General features: G+C 63.4%; 3 protein-coding genes across 3 annotated transcripts; all 3 read left to right on the forward strand.

The window, feature by feature from the left end:
* Nucleotides 1-210: 210 nt before the first annotated feature.
* LINJ_20_0780 (putative protein kinase) lies at nucleotides 211-12,081 on the forward strand (the record flags this gene model as incomplete). The annotated part of the gene is made up of 1 exon (XM_001465145.1): nucleotides 211-12,081. The coding sequence occupies one exon, from the start codon at nucleotides 211-213 to the stop codon at nucleotides 12,079-12,081; it is 11,871 nt and encodes a 3,956-aa protein (XP_001465182.1).
* A 1,341-nt stretch (nucleotides 12,082-13,422) lies between these two features.
* LINJ_20_0790 (conserved hypothetical protein) lies at nucleotides 13,423-15,510 on the forward strand (the record flags this gene model as incomplete). Its single annotated transcript, XM_001465144.1, has 1 exon — nucleotides 13,423-15,510. One exon carries the CDS (start codon nucleotides 13,423-13,425, stop codon nucleotides 15,508-15,510), a length of 2,088 nt encoding a protein of 695 aa, XP_001465181.1.
* A 769-nt stretch (nucleotides 15,511-16,279) lies between these two features.
* LINJ_20_0800 (putative tubulin-tyrosine ligase) lies at nucleotides 16,280-18,457 on the forward strand (the record flags this gene model as incomplete). Its single annotated transcript, XM_001465143.1, has 1 exon — nucleotides 16,280-18,457. One exon carries the CDS (start codon nucleotides 16,280-16,282, stop codon nucleotides 18,455-18,457), a length of 2,178 nt encoding a protein of 725 aa, XP_001465180.1.
* Nucleotides 18,458-18,573: the final 116 nt, after the last annotated feature.

Genomic DNA, 18,573 nt, shown 5'->3' on the forward strand with positions numbered 1-18,573 from the left:
GAGCATAAAAGGGAGCAAGGCCTTCACAAACACCGTCACAACACAGCAGCAAGCAACAAAATCGGAAAGGCGTCGAACAAGTCACCTTGCATCGAAAAAAAGAGGGAGAGAGGTGAAAGCGAAGCAAGGCGTGGAGACACTGTACATCTGTCCCTCTCTTCGTCGCCTGACTGTAGTTGTAAGGGTGCTGCTGCTGCAGCTGAAGTCAACATGTCCGACTTTTCTTCTTCCTCGAGTGACAGCAGCAGCGACGACGGCATATTCACGCGGCGAGTAGAGTTTCAGCAGCGGCAGCGTGGAGCATCCTCATCATCTAGCGTTCCAGCTCTAGGGTCGTCTGCCACTCGCGATGTAGTGGCCATTATATCTGAGAGCGCTCCGCCTTGTACGGTCGATGCAGTGGAAGCACCGGCTACGGCAGGAGCAACCACCAGTCGTGCACGCTCACAGCCCCCTGATGTCGCACCAGTAGTGCTGTCGGAGAGGGTCACCACTCAGACATCCCTGCAGAGCGCCTCTACGGGGTCTGAGGACAAGAGTAGCCCTGGTGGGTCGCCTGTTCAGCGGCGGCGTCGCCGTGTTGCAGGGACTCGGCCCCCAGCAATCAAGGGCGCACTCGGTAGCCCTACCGAGCCGAAACAGCAGCGAGGACGCCGCTCCTCCGTCTCCGATCCTGGGTCTCCCTTGGAGCTCCCGCCGCCCAGCCGCTCGTCGAGTCGACAGCGACGCACCTCGGTGCACTCCATGAGCACCGCGGACCTCGCAGCTGCCACTCTAGTGCGAGCGTCGTCCAACACGCTGTCGACATCCACCAACAAGCGTACAGGCGGTCGTGGCGGAGGCGGCGTTCGCCGCCGGTACCCTCGCGGTGCTGCCACCACCTCTCTGCGCGCATTGTCACCCGTCTCGGTGTCGCCGACGGCCAGCGCTGTCAACGCCCGGCTGCTAAGCGATGAGGCTTACCTCGACATGTTCCACATCCCGGCCCTCATCGCTCAACTTTCGCTATCGCTGATGGCGGCGAAGCCGATCGACCCGCGTGCGTTCACCCGCGACTGGCTGGCTGACCGCCTTGTGAGCGAAGAAGATGAAGACGACGATAACGCTGATGACGGTGGCGGCAGCACCAACAGTGGCAGCGGCGCCCGGGAGCAGGGGAGTCAAGTGCCGCCGAGCGACACAGCCGTCCTGACGCGCTCGACAGAGCTACCCAGCAGCACAAGTTTTGTATTCCAGGCCAGCGGCAGCACAATGGGCGACTTCGCCAGTGACAGCGGCGCCGCAAGGCCATGCTTGACGGAGGTCTCGTACCGCCAAGGTCGTTCAGGGCAACACTCGCGCCAACGCCGCCGAACCAACACGTCAGGTGAAGACGAAGCGGACGATGTAGCAAAGACACCGCTGGAGGCCGACAGCGACGGGGATAAAACCGGCACAGTCATCGATCGGCCCGCGTCCGTGGGGCACGCCTCGCGCAAGCGCAGGGCTTTTGAGCGGCGCGCGCAGCGGAAGGATCGGCAGAGCGTCGCGACGCCATCGGAGTCGCGACAGCGCGGTGTCTGCGGCATCAGCAATGGCGCTGAATCACGCAGAAACGAAATGTCCGCGTCCTCGAGGAACAATACGAGCGATGACGCTTACAGCCGCTCGCCTCGGTGTGGGTCGCTGTTGACCACGCTAGCACCGCCGCCTGCAGAGGCCTGCGAGCACAGGGAGCCGCGAGCGGCGGAGTGTGAGGCGAGCAGTCCGATGCAGAGAAGCGAGGAAGCCGAACGAAATGCAACTGCAGCTGCGCCGAGCAGTCTCCCTCCCACACCCAAGACTTCCTCATCCTCTTCGCCCTCGTCATCATCGTCATCCTTCACCGCCTTCAGATCTCCTGGAAGTGATGGTGTGGAGTGGGCACGTGTGGAACTTCAGTCGCGCCGAACAACAGTCGCCGGCTCCTCAGCCTCTGCCGACGTTGACATTCCGTCGTCTCACCGCAGGATGACAATGGAGAGCGAGTCCAGCACCTCGACGGAGGGGCTTTCAGCACCGCATGGGACCACCCACGGCGAGCACGAGGTACGCCAGAGCTCGAGCAGCTCACGCGCCGCTGAGACTGCTGTGAACGACGTTCCGGCTTTGGTGACGGTGGAACGCAAGGGCATCCATAAGAGCTGCAGCAGCAGTAGCAGCAGCAGTGCTGGTGATGGGGCACACGGGCTGGCGGCACTGGCGCATGACCGAGTTGGTCACACCAGCGGCCGAGCCATCGAGCTTTCTACTGCTGCTTCCTCGATGATCCGCCCAGAAGCCTCAGTGGCGAAGCGCGGTGCGGCCAAGGAGGAATTTTCGAGGAGCGACAACGAAGCAGAGGAAGGTGGAGAGGCAGAGCGTCACAGCAACTACGTCGCGGCTGACATAGCTGAGCCTGCGCACAGTACGACCCGTGGAAGTGAGAAGGACGCAGCAGACGCAGCAGCAGCGGCAGCAGAGAGCCACGGAAGGGACGGCGACGACGACTTCAGCTTCGCCATGTTTGTTCCCATCCTCGCTGTGGACGCGACGACGAACGAAGTGATTGACTACCGCGAAGCTGGGGTGTCACCGCCATCGGCGCCTGCGTTTTCTCCGACTAGCGGTGGCGCTTGTGCACTGCCGTCCTACCCCACCGTCAGCGCAAGTGGGGTCGGAGGCGGCCACCTTGCGCAGACCCACACCTCTACGGCTGTCACACAATCGTCAGGCTTTCCTCCGTACGCGACGCGACCCGTCTCCTCCACCTTCAACGTCTTGCCCACGCCGATGCTCGCCGACTTGGTGGGCGGCGGGGGGCTGACAAACACAAGCTTTGGCCGACGCGGTGTGCCGAACACCAGCTTTGGTCGGCGTCCCGCGCCCATGGCCGGTGCAGCAGGTCGCTACGTCGACCCAGCCGCTGGCGCCATGACAGGGAGCTCGTCACCGCCGGCCCCGTTCATCACGCCGCACGCACCAATGGATTTGCCTGCACTTGGTGTTAGCGACGGCGTCGTGGACGGCGAGTCCCTGGAAAATCTGCAGTTGCTTGGCTTCCCAAAGCTGAATTCTAACTTGGCGGCCGTCTCTGTCGGATCGGTTACTGGGGTTCGGACAAGCGGCTCTGTTGTTGTGGCTGGAGAGGCCGCTTCCGTGCGGGAGCGCAAGGCAGTGCAGGATGACGACGTCGCAGATTCCAATAGAGCAGCACCGTCGGCGTTCTGTCAATCCGCGGTGCTGCACGGCGCCACCGACGGCGCACGAAACACGAACCTGTCGCTCACGAAAGACACGTTGGGGCCGGTGGTGGCGTTATCGACCGCATCCTCGCCGGTCTCTTCTACGATGAAGCTAGAGTCGGCGCGCCGACTAGGCAAGCTGCTCGACCAGCTGCCCGCCGCCAAGTACGCTGCTGCCATTGTGTTCCTGGAGGGTCTGTTGAGCAGCAGTGGAGGCAGCAGCGACGCGGCCGCGACGCCGGAGAGCGAGTCGATCAGCATGATGACAAACATCGGTGATGCGTCGAACCGCAATCGCGGTCTTCTGAACCTTACGAGCACAGCAGCCGACACAACACTGGGGAGCGTAGGCTTGTCAGGTGACGGGTCGTCGCCGCTGGTCGGGTCGATCACGCCAGGGCGGCCGTGGTCGGGCACGTTTGGGCCCGGCCGGAGTCCGACGGGCCGGGCGCGGAGCTTTGCACACCTTGTCGCCGGTGGGAGTAGCCAGGCGCCTGCCTTGGCAGCGAGCGGCCGCAACGAGGATGGCGCGGGTGCTTTAGCGATGGTTAGCCGAGCGCCGGAGGGCGGCCACTCGAGGTCTCGCTCCAAAGGCGGGTCCACCTCGGTGGAGGCGTTGGTGCGGGACGCACTCAGCCAAAGCGTGCTCCGATCACTCCCGCCAACGCACGAGGAGGTGCCTGGCAGCGTGCCCTCATTGCCCTTGCGCTTGGAGGTCTCAGGGCGTGGCGCCGGCGAAGGAACCAGCATGGGCATGCATCGTGTGCCCTCTCCCACACGGCTGGAAAACACGCATGGCGAGCGATTCGCGAGCACCGCTACATCCACCGCACGTGCCAACACGTCGCGAGGGAGCTCACCCGTCCCGGTTGTCCCTGGCGGCGGCAGCGATGACGTCACTTTACAGCACCCACCATCCCAGTCAGAGCGCAGCAACTTGTCCTTCTACAAGCAGCCGTCCAGCACCGATATGTCGAACCTGCGTCGTCGATCTTCATCACCGTCACCCGGCGGATATGCGCTCACTGCCGCGGCGCTCCAGCAGCAGCAGCAGTCGCAACAACAACCGGTGACCAGAAAAGCGACAGAGGACCGTCTCGGCAGCGCTGTCGCCACCATGCTTCCACAGTCGCTCAGTGGGCCACCGCCGTTGTCCCCCGCAGGTAACTCTAGCCTCGCCACGACGGGCATCTCTGTTAGCGAGCAGAAGCTTATGGGCGTGGCTGTGCCGACGCAACCGGGAGCAAGCTGCGTGGCTGACCACGACGAGGCCACAACGCCAGAGCACAGCACTGCACGCACTGCCACGGCCGCTGATGCACGGGGGGCGGACAGCGGCAATGAGGACCACCAGGGCGCGGCGTTTGGCGGATCTGACAGCTGCGACCTTGGCAGCTACGCGGCACAACAGCGTCAAAACCAAGCACTGCAGCATCACCATGGCATCGTCTCTTCCTCTGACCAGAGCCTCGCCGCTCACGCAACGGACCAAAACACCGTCGATCGATTTGCAACCACTGGTGCAGCTGCTGAGGCTGCGGAGCCGAGCGCAACCGTCGCGCCGAAGGCGCTGGAGGGCACACAACGGAGGTGCAGCAACGGGAACGGTGGTTCTTTATTGCTGCTAGAGCAGCGCGGCGCGCGTGGCGACGGCGACGAGAGCACCCTTCCCCCAGAGTGCGGCACCCATGAGCAGTTTATGCCGCTCGACGCGGCGGCGAATCCCATTAGCCTGCACACGCATTCAGCGGAATCGGTGTCGTCGCTGTCGAGCGGCACTGCGCCGATCACCAATTCAGGTGCCGATGGCGGTGGCGGTCGACGCGCCGGCAACGCCCCGGGATACTGGCCTGGGACCTTTGGCAACTCCCAAGTCTCTGGTTCGGCTGCTGCGGAGGCCCCTCAAGAGCGGCCGCAGAGCGGTCGAGAGCTCTGCAGTAGCGCCGCCAAATCCTCGTCTGCGTCCGCAGGGGGAAGCAGCGGTGTGGTGGGCTGGGGCGGCACGGTGTCCGACTCTCCATCCCCGCCTCTGCACGCACATCATCCGCACAGCGCCGGAAGAGAGCTGGAGTTCGAGGATGTCAATCTCGGCGCCACTTTGCGGATGGCGGTGGCTCTCGCCGCCGCCGCAGGCACTCAGTCGGCGCGAACGGTGTATGGCAGCCACAGCAGTAGCAAAGACAGCATGAACGGGCCTGCCATCAAGAGCAGCACCCCGAACCAGTCTGCCGGGGTGGCCGTCGTTTCGGGGGCGAATGTCGTGACGGCGGATCCTTTCGCCAGCGCGGATGCCAATGAGGGGCTCAGCAGTCTTGCCACAGCAGACGAAACATACGTCAACGACCTCTTTGTGACCCACTCAAGCCAGAGCCCCCCTACGTTGCACGGCAACAACCACAAACCCCTGCTACGCATGGTGGATGGCAGCGGCGCTGGCGAAGATTGCGTCTCTCTGCCGTCTTCGCAGACGGTGTCGCTGCTGAACACGTGCAGCAGCTCCGTCGCCGAAGGGGGCGACGTGTCCGCGGCGACCGCGTCGATATTACCACCAGCGATACCGCCAGTGGCGGTCAGCGCAGATGGGACCGTTCTCGCCACGCCTATTACGGCGGCGATGACCCCCATCATCCTCGAGCCCTCGACGCAGTCGCCGCCGCGCTCGGAGCTGCCGATGGTCACGTCATCGGTTGTGGTCGCAATGAACTCGTTCTTCTCCCGAGAGGACCACGTCGCACCGGAGGAGCTGGAGGTGGTTCGCGAGGTCGTGGCTCACTACGACGCCTTCGCCTCCTTGGATGAGACGCAGCTGGAGACGCTGGTGCGCACAATGGGGAGGATGGAGCTGCAGCGCGGGGCCACCGTTGTGCGCGAGGGCGATAGCACGCTAGGGCAGCTGCTGCTCATCGTGTCCGGCAAGCTGACGATCTCGCGCAAAGGACTCGTCACCCGCACACTGGCGCGTGGGCAGTTTTACGGCGAAATGGAGATGTCGTACCACGTGGAGCGCAGCCGCGTCACCTTGACAGCCGCCACACCCACCGTGGTGCTATACGCACTGAAGAAGGTGGACTATCAGAAGCTCGTCATTCATGAGAAGGATGCTCGAAGGTACATGTTTCTACAGTACGTCAACGAGTGTGTGCTGTTCAAAGGGCTCTCCCCCTACATCAAGATGAGATTGGCCGACTCGTTCCGCGTGTGCCGGCTGCGCAAAGGCACCAAGCTGACAGAGCAGGGCGCGTCGGTGGAGTGGATGTACCTGCTTATGTCGGGCAATGTGCGCATGACATACCAAGCCCCGCCCAGTACTGGGGGAGAGACGAGCGATTGGCCGTTGCCATGGCGCGGTGCTGCGCCGGAAGAGGAAGCGCGCCACACGGTCACCACCTCTCACTCTTTTTCAAACTTTGCCGGCTCAACCACACTCAGCGAGGCACACATGTCCAGCGCCGCGTCTGCCGCTGCGGCTTCGACGGCCGCCGGCACTTCCACGACACGGTGCGGCACCGCACCCAGCGGCATTACCGGCTCCCTGTCATCCTCGCTCACGCCGCTGACCGTCGCTTCCCAGCTGCCGTCTTCGGCACTGTTGTTGTCGCAAGCGGCAATGGCGAGCTTGAACGCAGGTGCTCAGCAGCAGGACATGCTGGCAGAGCGCGCCGCGTCCTCGGCTGAGGCTTGCAAAGAAAGCCCTCTGATCAGCATGGTGTCGCCGTCACCTGGCGCCAACGCCGCTACGTCACGCATGCCACAGCTGCTGCACTTGCCGAACGCAAAGGCAGCACACGCTAACAGCCGCGGCAAGAGCGGTGACCACCTCGCAGAGCAAGGCGCAGACGACGGACCGCCACGGCCCAACAGTTCGCGCCCTCGCAGCCGTCGACTGCAGAGCCAGCAGGACCGCAGCGTGAGTGGCTGGCAAGGCCTTTCGCAGCCTAGCGCATCGGCAGCAGAGTCGCTGGACACCGACAACACCAAGCCGCCGTCGCCGCTGTCCACTTCAGCCTCTGTGCGGCAGTCGGCGAACACGTTGCTGGACACCACCCCCCACAGCAACGCCGCGAGCACGGTGACGACCTCCCTCACAAACACAGCCGCCGCCCTCGCAGGGGCAGCTGGCGTCCACAAAACCGTAGTCGTGGTGGATCGCTCAAAGGGACAGCTGGTCGGTGAGACGGAGTTTGTGTTCAAGTGCAAGGGCCTCTTCACTGCGGTTGCCACGACACCTGTGCAGGCAGCGCGTATCAGTCGCCTGCACTTCGAGGCCATCATGACTCGTGCCGTCGTCGAGGAGATGAAGCGCAGCATGTTGTTGAACCCAGACTACTACTTTTTTGAGTTCACCGTGCCCGAGGCGTTGAAGGAAGACATGCGGCGCATGCTATTCCGATTGAATGTTGGGCCGGCGGCACGCCGGCGCACTCGGCACGCGCAGCAGCATCAGCGCCTTCGGCATTCGGTGACGGGGGTGGAAGGCACGGTATCGGGCTCACGCAGCCGCGGCGGCACAGCCGGAGGGAATAGAGACAGCGAAGCCGGCCGCCGCCATTGCAGGCAGAGTATGGTGTTATCGCGCCGCACTCAGCGCGAGCATAACCGCGCCTCCTTCATGGACAACATAACAGGCGGGCCCGGCGGTTCTAGCAACGGTCCGAATGGGACGACCGGCAGCAGCGGCAGTAACAGTCACAGCACGTCGCCGCCGCTTGTCGCCGTGTGCGTGCAGGACGGTGGTCGCGAACGCAACGATGGTAGCACCTCTCAGGTGGGGAGCAAGCGGCACCACGCCGGCCACCGTCGCTTCCGCACTGCGCCGCTGGAGATCAGCCCGACGATGGCGCGCTTGTCGACGGAAAGGGCAACCGCCGACAGCGTTGACGCAGCAGGAATGGAGTCTTCCGCATTGCACTATCTCGCTGCGCCAACTGTGTGCGGCGGCCCCTTCGCAAGCCCGGCAGTGGCCAGCACCGCTGTCGTCTCATCCACGAGTGCTGGAGAGGATTCGGTGTCGTTCACCCCTGCACCGGCGGCGACCATGGGCAGCATGGGCAACGTGAAGGGGAGAGGCAGTAGCAGCGATGGTGATCACAACCGCTATTCGCGCGCCACAGCCCGTCTTACCACGGCGGGGCGGCGCACCAGCTTCACGAAGCACTCCTCCACCACCACGAGTATCCGGCGCCGTGTCAGCACGCGTGGAGAGATTGTCTTCTCGGGTAGCCGCAACCTTTACCGCTTTACAGCGGAGGCGATGAGCATGAATGAGAGCATCGTCATCGCCGTCGTCGTGGACGGCACGATCATCCGATGGAACTCCGTCGCGCAGAGCGTCACCGGCTATGCGCCGTTTGAGGCGATCGGCAAGAGCGTTTTCGACTTCATCGTCTCCGAGGACGGGCGGCAGCACATGCGTGACACCCTCGCCGTCGCCGCGCGCTTTGCCGGCAGGTGGGAGCAGTACAACATGCGAGGACTGCAGGAGCAGCGCGTCTTCCCGTTTCGCCAAAACGCCGGACTCTACCAAGTCGGTCTAGCGCTCTCGGTCATCCCGTCCAACTACGCCAAGACGGCGGAGGTGCTCCTGTTGATTGGCCGGGAGGGCAAGTATCGGGCGGCCAGCACGTACGCGGCGGATGTGGCCAAGTGGTTGGAGGGGTCCCTAAAACCGCAGCTGCGCCAGTTTCAGCGCCGCATGGTGCAGATCGAGTCGCACGGATGGCAACTGACAGCCGAGGACGCGCTGCAGGTGCGCGGAAACCTCGATGCGTGCATGTCCATGGTGGAGCAGTTCACAAAGTTTTCGCTGCTCAACATGGATGTGGTGAGTCAGTCGTGGCGGCCGGTGCGAGTTTCAGCGCTACTGCGCCGCTTCGCGGTGGAGGCGATGGCGTTTGCCCGGCAGCAGCAGCACGAGTATTACTGCAACATCGACTTGGTAGAGCCCAAGGCAGAGGTGTTTCTTGACTCCCCGCAGGTGCTCGCTATACTGCGGCTTCTGCTGGGCGACGCGCTTCAGTGCCCCAATATGGGCGACGACGGGAACGCGATCGTCGTACACGCGGAGCTGCGGGTGACCGTGGTGGAGCCGCAAGACACGAACCAAGTGCCGCTGAGCATCGGAAGTCCTGTCGGCCGCGTGAGCGGTGGCGGCAGTAGCGCGGGTGGTTTTGCCGGTCTTTTCGCTCCGCCGAACATGTCGTCGATAGCGCCGCCAGAGAACCACAGCAGCAGCAGCAGCGCCGCCGCCGCCCATGGACTGCGTAACGTGGTGGCCTCGCCGTCCGGGTCGGCCAAGCCCAGCTATCCGGTGATCCACACCCCAGTCTCCGCGGTGCAGTCGAGCAGTGAAGCCGCCCCCCTTATCCCGTCGGGTGTCAGCCTGCCGCACCGGCCGCTGCCACGCGGGCATTCACCGCCGCTGCACGCGCAGAAGTCCTATCAACACCACGGAAGCGATACGGTGCTGCCCAACCATAGCCACGACTCTCCTCTCGTAGCCCTGGTAAGCGAAAAGGCCCCCGGCAGCGGCGGCAACGCCCAAGGTGGGGCGGACGGTTCCCCAAACTCTGCCGCGGTGTGGCCTACGCCTGGCTCTACGACGTCGAGCGGCGCCGGAATGCGTGGTCTCCCAAGCGCACCCATCTCCAACGCCCTCACCTCCACGCTGCGGCGCATTCGCTTCGAGCTTCGTGACGACGGCCCAACAATACCGAGCCTCCGCGGCCACGAGGCAGTGGCGAGCGAGCGCACGCACGACCACGCGTCACCAGAGAGCGCTTCTGTCGATGATTCTGCAGCCCTCAACTCGACCTCGCCAAAGTCGGCCTCGTGCACCAGCGAGCGAGTCGCTGGTGATGGCGCCGGTGACGGAGGCGGGCTCAGCGCCGGTCTCGAAGCCAGCAGGAGCTTCACTTTTGCAGCAGCCAGCGCGCGTCGTGGCGCAGAGCTCGAGCAGGTGGAGAAGATACTGGCCAACCTCGGCGGTGTCGTGTACGGCTTCACGCGGCCGGAGGTACCCGGGAACGTGGTACGGGTTGAGCTGCCGCTGCTCGTCGTGCCGGGCTCGACCGATGACGGGCGGGATGAAGAGAACGGCGGCGGTGGAGGCGGAGGCGGCACAGCGGCGCCGCCGTCCAGTGCTACGCGCACCTTCACGGTGATTGTCGCCGACAGCAACCGCCTGCATCAGCAGCAGCTCTGCCGCGTTCTTTGGGCGCGGCAGCACGCAGTCGTCCCCGTCACAAGCTTTCGAGACCTGGGGCGCAAGCTGGAGATGAACACCGCCGATATTCTGCTCATTGACCCACTCCATATCGACATCGCATCCGAGGACTACGAGTCGCTGTTGGGCGACGACCCTTTCGACGACATTCGCGTTCTGTCCGCACGGCTGGCGCTTGTAGTGATGGCATCTGACTTCAGTGACTGGCGCGTGCAGAAGCTGCTGAACCGGCACGCCGTTGTGGAACTGCCCAAAGTCGGCTCCGGCGCCCTGGTCCACATTGCGATGCAGGAGGCCGAGCAGCTCGTCACGGAAATGCGGGACGAGGAGGAGCGGCTGGATCTGATTCGCCGCACCTTCACGAACAGCTCAACCGAGCGCCACAAGATCGGCAAACGCATCGGCAAAGGTGCCTTTGGAGACGTGTTCGAGGTGGAGGACACGCTGACGGGCGGCAAGATGGCGATGAAGCGCATGCGCCTGCACGACGGACTGCTGGCGGACGAGGTGGTGCAGGAAATCTTAGCCATGACGACGCTGACGCATGAGAATATCATTCAGTACTTCTACTGTGAAAAGGAAAGCGACACGCTGCTGCGCCTGTACATGGAGCTGGCGCCTGGCGGCACGCTGCGTGACAAGATTCGGGAGACGCCCGGAGTGCCGCTGCCCTTCGAGGAGATTGTGCACCACCTCTCGTGCATCTGTCACGGCCTCGCGTACGTGCACGAGAAGAGCTACGTGCACGGGGATCTCAAGACGGCAAACCTTCTGCTTGGCACGCGCAACCGCACCAAGATTGGTGACTTTGGTACCGCGAAGCACTTGGCGCCGCATCAGCTGCTCTACACGATGGTCGGCACCCCGCAGTATATGGCGCCGGAGGTGCTTACCGCGGATGTGGAGCAGAGACTCGGCTACGACTTCAAGGCCGACATTTGGTCGCTGGGCTGCATCGTGCTGGAGATGGCCACAGGCAGCCCGCCCTTCGCACACATGGAGTGCGCGCAGGGGATGGGTATCATCAAGTACCTCACCGAGCTGACGGACACTCCTGACCTGTCGCCGCTGTTCTCCGGCAACCCGCTCGTGTACGAGTTCGTGAAAAGCTGTCTCGATGTCGACCCCCAAAACCGCCCGACGGCGCAGGAACTGCTGCACTTTGACATCTTGGAAGGCGCCGTGGCGAGTCAGCGAGCGGAACGGCTCGTGCGGCGTGCGGAGATGCTCTACAAACTAAACAAATACGCCGCGATGCGCGCCGACGGCGGCGGTGGCGGGACGGGGAGGAACACCAGTGGCAGCGGCGGTGGCCGGGGTGGCGCCGCACGGGGCGGAGGCCATGACGGCTCAGAGGACAGCGAAGAGGCGGAGGGTGACGATGGCAACCACAGCAGCCTCTACGACAGTGGGGTTCTCTTCTCCAGCAGCGACAGCACCGCTTACGAGGAGGAGTACGACGACGAAGACGATTATGACGAGAACGACGAGCTGAGCGAGCACGACAGCGCCGAGGATGTGATGGAGAACGACAGTGTCCCAAGAGAGAAGCGCGACCGGCAGCACTCCCCTCCTACATCGTCCTCCCCGGCTTTCATGCCTGAAGGAGCGAAATAGCGAATGATGAGAGAAGACGGAAGGATCGACGAAAATGCGTGCGCTTGTGTGTGTGTGTGTGTGAGTGTGAGCGTGTTGGAGGGAGACGGGGGCTGAAGCGCTACGCTGGCGCCTGGCGTGTCTTGCTTTCCCACCGTGGGTTGTCGATGTACATTAGCGGCAGGTAACAGGAGCGAGTGCTAGATCATACCAGTACAATTTTCGTGTCTGTTCCATGTTATCGGGCGCGCCGCCTCCGCCCACCCCCTCCACCGATCTGTCCCCTGCCCCGCTCTCTCGCCCACGGCGTCTCCCTTCACGGCTTCTTGCTATGGTGGGTCTGTGAAGCCTCCCCTGTGTCAGCACCGCCCCATGCACCGATGCGGAGAACAGAATGAGAGAGGGAGGAAGGGGAGAGGCCCACACGTATGCACAGCGGCTCTGCATGGGCTTGGCGCGGTTGCGGATGAGGGCGTCCGTCATGCCGCTCCTTTGGGGGTTGCTTCTATAGTAGTTGTTGGTACGTAAATGCTCGGGGGTGTTGGGAGGGCTAGGGAGCGCATGCACGGATGATACGCTGTGCCGTTTTTCGTACATAACTGCGCTGTCTGCGTAAGCAAGGCATATATAAATGTAACGCATGGAAAGCATCGCCGATCGTGACGGAGGAAGGGAAAAGCTGGCCGCACGTGATGTAAGCGCAGCCAGAAGGGCGGTCGCGGCGCAGACTCCTTGTTCGTATTTCTCTCCCTCCCTCTCGTGACCACAAATGGGTGTAACCCACGAAGAAAGAAGGCGAGCGATTGGCAGCAGCATCTATGCCTTGATCACCAAACTCCGTAATGCCTGTGCGAGAGCCGGTGAGCGAGAGGCGCACACACGCACACACAAGCACAAATGTGAGCTCACACTAGTGCTCTCCCAGAACAGCCGTCTTTTCGCCTTTCCTCCTCCCCCAGATCCCAACACGCAAGTGTCTGCCCCTCACAGCCTCCACGTTGTGTGTATTCTATGTGTGTGTGTATGTGTGTACATGTGTGTTGGTGTGCTCCTCCACCTCCGCCCTCTTCTTGTGTTGTTTGGCTCTTCGCTACGCGCATGCTCGCACATCCGCGCCGCCACGCGACTCTTCAGCCCCCCCCCCCCAGGCCTCGCCCCCTCCTCTCGCCGCCCCCTCGCGTGTGCGCCTGCGTACAACGTCCGCCTCTCTGTCCCTCTCCTCCTTCCCGCTTCTTTACTCGTATCGCCTTCGAGGCTGCCGGTCAGCGGCTCTTACCGGCCGTTTCCATTGCGCACCATCTTCGCCGTTACACGAACACATACGCCCAAGCAGCCTTCGTGCGGCACGCATCGACAGAGAGAATGCTTGTAGAGCGGGAGGTGATAACGCTGGCCTTTGGCAACTACAGCTCTCTCGTGGCGGCACAGTGGGCCAACGGCACGTCGCGCTACGATGCCCATCACAACACCCTCTACTCCGAGTGCCGCAGCGCGGACGTGTTAGGCGGAGGCAGCAGCGGCAATAGGCGTGTGCGGGTGCCACGTCTTCTGTTGCTGGACGCCCCTTACGCGAGCGCCTTCGACGACATCGACGTCTGGGCGCGCAAATACAAGGATGATGCCAAAAGCGGCGAAGAGGGCGACGCTGCGTACAACCCCTCCGCAGCCTCACCGTCGCCTGTGCACCGGGGCAATGCCGCTGAGGAAGAGGACCATCTCCTCGCGAGCGTGGCCAAAGCCGTGCAGCGTCACGTCTTTGAACAGCATGGCCTCGACGACGACGACGACGATGGCAGCCGCGGTGGCAACGATGATGTTGGGGGTGCAGACGACGCGCAGAACGACGACGGAGAAGACGCGGATGCGCACTTGCTCGACGAAGACAAGAAAGACGAAGTGAACAAGAATGCTGACCGACGCGGCAGTGCTACCATACCCCACTCTCGAGCGCAACGTCAAGCGCGCTTAAAGCGGAAGCTCTTCGATGAGCGCAACACTACGATCCCGTGGTGGCAGTACATTACCACCGGCCTCGGGCCGAACAGTGTCACCTCCGTCAAGCCACTTCAGCACGTGGATGCAGCTGGCGATCTGCCGGCGCTGCACAGCTTCGGCTACGGCCTGGCTTACCTCCGCGACGGTGGCAGATCAAGCGAGGTGGTAGACTTCAACGAAGCTCTGCGCCACAACCTTGAGGCAGCTGATCAGCTGCAAGGTGTCCAGTGCTTCACCGACGGCGACGGTCTCTTTGGTGGAGCGGCCGCGAACGTGCTCGAGCAGCTGTGGGAGGAGGCAGGCCCCAATACGCCGGTCGTGCAGGCATGTTCATTTGCCCGCCTGCCGGCACCTGTGGCCGACCCAGCCTATCGCGCCGAGATCGCGTTCCGCGAGCGCCGCATGGACGAAGTTGCGCTGAACCAGCTGCTCGCCACGCTGCACCTCTCACGTCACACGTCCGCCGTGTACATCCCGGTGCCTCTGTCGGACTGGGACGTCTTGTTCAAGGGCGCCGCGGCCGCCGCGTCGCCCACAGAGGTGCCGCCGTGGCTGGAAGACGAGCGGGCGACGGCGCAGCTGCTGGCGGCTGTCATGGACACGGCTTTGTACGGACTCCGCGACGGTAGCCGTGCGAGTGGGGTCTCGTCGCAGGGTCCGCAGTGGTACATGGATGAGTGGTGCCGGGTGGTGCGACCAGCGCCGTCACTGCGGGTGGCGGCTGCTATGGGCGCTCTGCCGCAGTCCGTGTCGGCCTCGTCGGAGCTGTGGGAGTTCTTGCAGGCAAACCCGCTCTTGCCCGACGCGCCACAGCTCGACGAGCGCATGGCTCGTGCAAACGATAGCGCCGAGGACGACACCAGCTCCGGACAGGCGCAGCTGCAGGCCAAGTTCTTTTCGCTGACGCACAGCATGTCGACCTACTCGACTGCCCACACGGCCGGTCAAGTGCTTGGTCACGCGGTTAGCCTGCGCGGTGCCGGATGCCTACCTGCGACAGTGTACCCGGCGCGTGAGGCGATGCTGCGCTACGCCCTCCCTCTTCGCACCTCCACCTACCTGCCGCTCCTGACGGAGGTAAGCTACCCCATCTCCGACACCTTCCCGACGGAGCTCCTGTTTGCCGATCCCGCTGCGATGGCGAAGGTGCCGGGTGGTGCGCCCTGGAGCGGCGGCAGTGCGGGCATCACGTCGCTGCGCTGTGCCCTGCAGAGCGTGGATGTCGGGGCCCATGTGCTGAGCACGTATGCCACGGCGCCGATGTTGCGCGACATCAACACCAAGGCGCAGGCGGCACTGCGCAACAAGATGGACCGTTACTGCGACGCGTACGTGATGGAAAAAGACGACTGGCGTGAGGCGCTGGAGGAGGGGCTGGCGCTCTTCGACGACTACAACCACGCCCCCCTGTCGAACGCCGAAGACGGCGGCGGCAGCGACGGGGATGACTACTAGGCTTGAGGAGCGCAGACGCGTAGACAAGGCGAAGGGGGACACCGTTGTGGGTTCACCCTGTGTCGGCATGCCTTGGTGTGTGTGCGTGTGTGCACGCCTTGTTATTCGTGCGTCCTTGATGAAATAGGCGAGGAAGGCGATCCTTTAACTAAGTAAGGAAAGGCTGGGAGAAGGAAGGAGGGGAAGTCGAGGCGTGAAAGGGATGAGGGCAGAAGAGGGAGGCTCGGTCGCTCTCCCTCTCTCTGTCTGTATGTCTGTCCACCGCCTCCCGCCTTGCGTCGCCTCTGTGCCCGTGTGGTAAACCAAGAAGTTCAGAAGAGCATCGACTGCGCGTTCCGTGCTCACGTGATGCTCCGGCGAGTCTCAGATCTCGGTGCGCCTGCTTTTCGCCGTCGAGGAGACAGACAGAGGGCAGGGTAGATGCGCCGCCAAACTCGACAGCCTGCGAATGCTGTCCCCGTTGTGTGGCAGCGATGACCAACTCTGCATGTATGCGTATCTCGGTGGCACGATCGCTCGTGGAGGGCGCCTTCCGCAACCTCGCTCTCCAACTTTTCGCCCTCTCACCGGCGCCTCTCCCTTCTCAATCGACTGCACTTGCAGAGACCCCCTCGCCACACGGGACACCTACACATAAATGGCTTCAGGAGTCGGTCAGCAAGTGGCATGGAGCTTAGTAGCACCCATTTCCTCCCTGACGCGCAACGGCGACGACGGCGGCGTCGTAGCAGCTTCCTGGCGCGCGCGACGTGCGCTGGAGCCGTTTCTGATGCCGCCAAGTGTCGTGCTAGACCCCTCGTCCACAACCACATCAACGGACGAGAACGCCGGCCTCACCTCGACGGATGTGTACCTCGTCGACTCCCCGTACAAGCGGCGTCGCCCTACCATCGCGTTTGTTCCGTACGACAAGCCGGCTGCAGGCGATCAGCGCCATCACAGCGGCGAGGAAACCGGGGGCGGCACCACAGTAATGAACGCCGATGTCCTGGTTCAACCGCACAGGCTTCCACTCGGCGCCGCGGATGGCGTGCTTGGTGGGAGCGGAGGAAGCGACCCGGCGGCCTCCTTGCTGGGTGATGGGCGTTCGCAGCGTCGCGTCGTCGCCCGTGCCTCCGCGGGTCCCTACAGCAGGCTGAGCTACATCATGGACGAGAGCTGCACACCCTTCACGGCACTGCTCGCTACCCTTCGCGCGGCCGGCTTCACCCGTGTCTCGGGCCGCGCGGCGCTCCTTCACAAAACCCATTCGCTTCTCTGGGTGAAGCACCTACTGCCGAGCATGGTGGACCAGCTACGGCAGCCTCAGCCAGGCGCGTATCGAAAGGTGAACCACTTCCCCGGCACCCACGCACTCGGGCGAAAGGACAAACTTTGCATGCTGCTGAGACGTGCTGGACAGCGTTGGCAAGCGAGTGGCGAGGTGTCAAGCGCGCTTAGCGGGGCGTGCACAACGAACACAGCAGCGGCGCGCGCGGCGGCGTGGGCGTCCCTGACCCCAGAGAGCTGGCTTCTTCCGCAAGAAGCGGAGGCGTGCGTGCGTGCGATCCGGCAGCCGTGCCCTTCCGCGGTAGCCGCGCCACTCTTTATCGTGAAGCCGACGAACCAGGCGGGTGGCCAGGGCATCTTCCTAATATGTGGCGGGAGTGAGGCAGGGGTGGCGTCGCTGACAGCTGCTGTCGGCGAGCTTGGCGGCGGCCACGGCAGCACCTCCCGCGAGGAGAACATTACTGTTTCCTCCGCCGTGCTCTCAAAGTCATCGCCGGGCTCCGCTCGTCGCCGGAGAACACTCACTGAGCCATTCTCCGGTGGTAGCGCGGTTCGTGCCGCCGTGATAGACGCCCCTGCCGTGGAAACGGAGAGGAGCAAGTACGTTGTGCAGCGATACATAGCAAACCCCTTTTTGCTGGAAGGCCGCAAGTTTGACCTGCGGCTGTACGTCGTCGCGACCTCCTACGATCCTGTGCGGTTGTACCTCTACCGGGAAGGGCTCGTGCGCATCGCATCCTCGCCGTACACCCGCACCGTTGCAACCGCTTCGACGGCGCTGACGACACTTGCCGATGTGTCCGACTTGAAAGCGCACTTGACGAACTTCACCGTGAGCAAAGGGGCGTCGCCGGTGCCGGCGGCGGCGGGTGACGCAGGCGCGGCCGCGTCTGGCGCTGCCACCAGCGGACAGGACACGAAATGGCCGCTGAGCAGCCTGGAAGCTTATGTTGCCTCGATGGGCTATGACTGGTCCGGTACGTTACAGCGCATTCACGAACTGCTGCGGCTTGTCTTTCTCTCCGTCACACCCGAAGTCCGAGCAGCGTTGCGCGCGTCGTCGGCGTGCCGGCGAAACAGCGCTGACAGCAAAGCAGTGCGGTCGCTGCCGTCGTCGCCTGCAGTGTCGTCGCACCCTACCGTCAATGGCGCATCGCCTTTCTTTGAGATCTTTGGCGTGGACGTGCTCCTCGTCAATGACGGCAGCGAGGCCAGCTCCCCCCATGGCTCGTTAGCCGCGTCGGCAAGCGCCAGCACGTTGCGGCCCGTGCTTCTCGAGGTAAACATTATGCCCTCTCTCAGCACGCACTACTCGCTCTTCGATCAGCGCATCAAGGCGAACTTTATCGCCGACGCGCTGACGTTGGTGGGTCTGATGCCACCGCCGTCAAAGGTGGCTTCCTCCGCCGCAGGCGTCCAGGAAACGGCAGGGGGTCCACGGAGCGGTTACAACGACGCCTTCCTCGATGGATTGAGCGACAGCGAAGTCCTGAACGTGTGTCTCGCCACGGAAGAGGAGCGCCGGCGTGCCGACAACTTCACACGCCTCCTGCCAACACGCGACTCTGCCAGCAAGTACAGGGCCTTAATGGAGGTGTCAGGGGGGGACGGAACGTCAACATCGACGCTGTCCAGCCTCGATGCAGTGCTGAGCGCTTGGCTGGCGTCTTCGTCGTGATGACAACGCTGAAGCGGCGTCTCGGATGTGTCTTGGTAAGGAACGATGGACCTGCGAAAGTGTGCACATAGACAATAGCATTTCCCTCAGCCCCCTGCGACGAACTCCCTCCGTTC

Source organism: Leishmania infantum, chromosome 20, assembly GCF_000002875.2.
Source record: "Leishmania infantum JPCM5 genome chromosome 20".
NCBI lineage: Eukaryota > Euglenozoa > Kinetoplastea > Trypanosomatida > Trypanosomatidae > Leishmania > Leishmania infantum.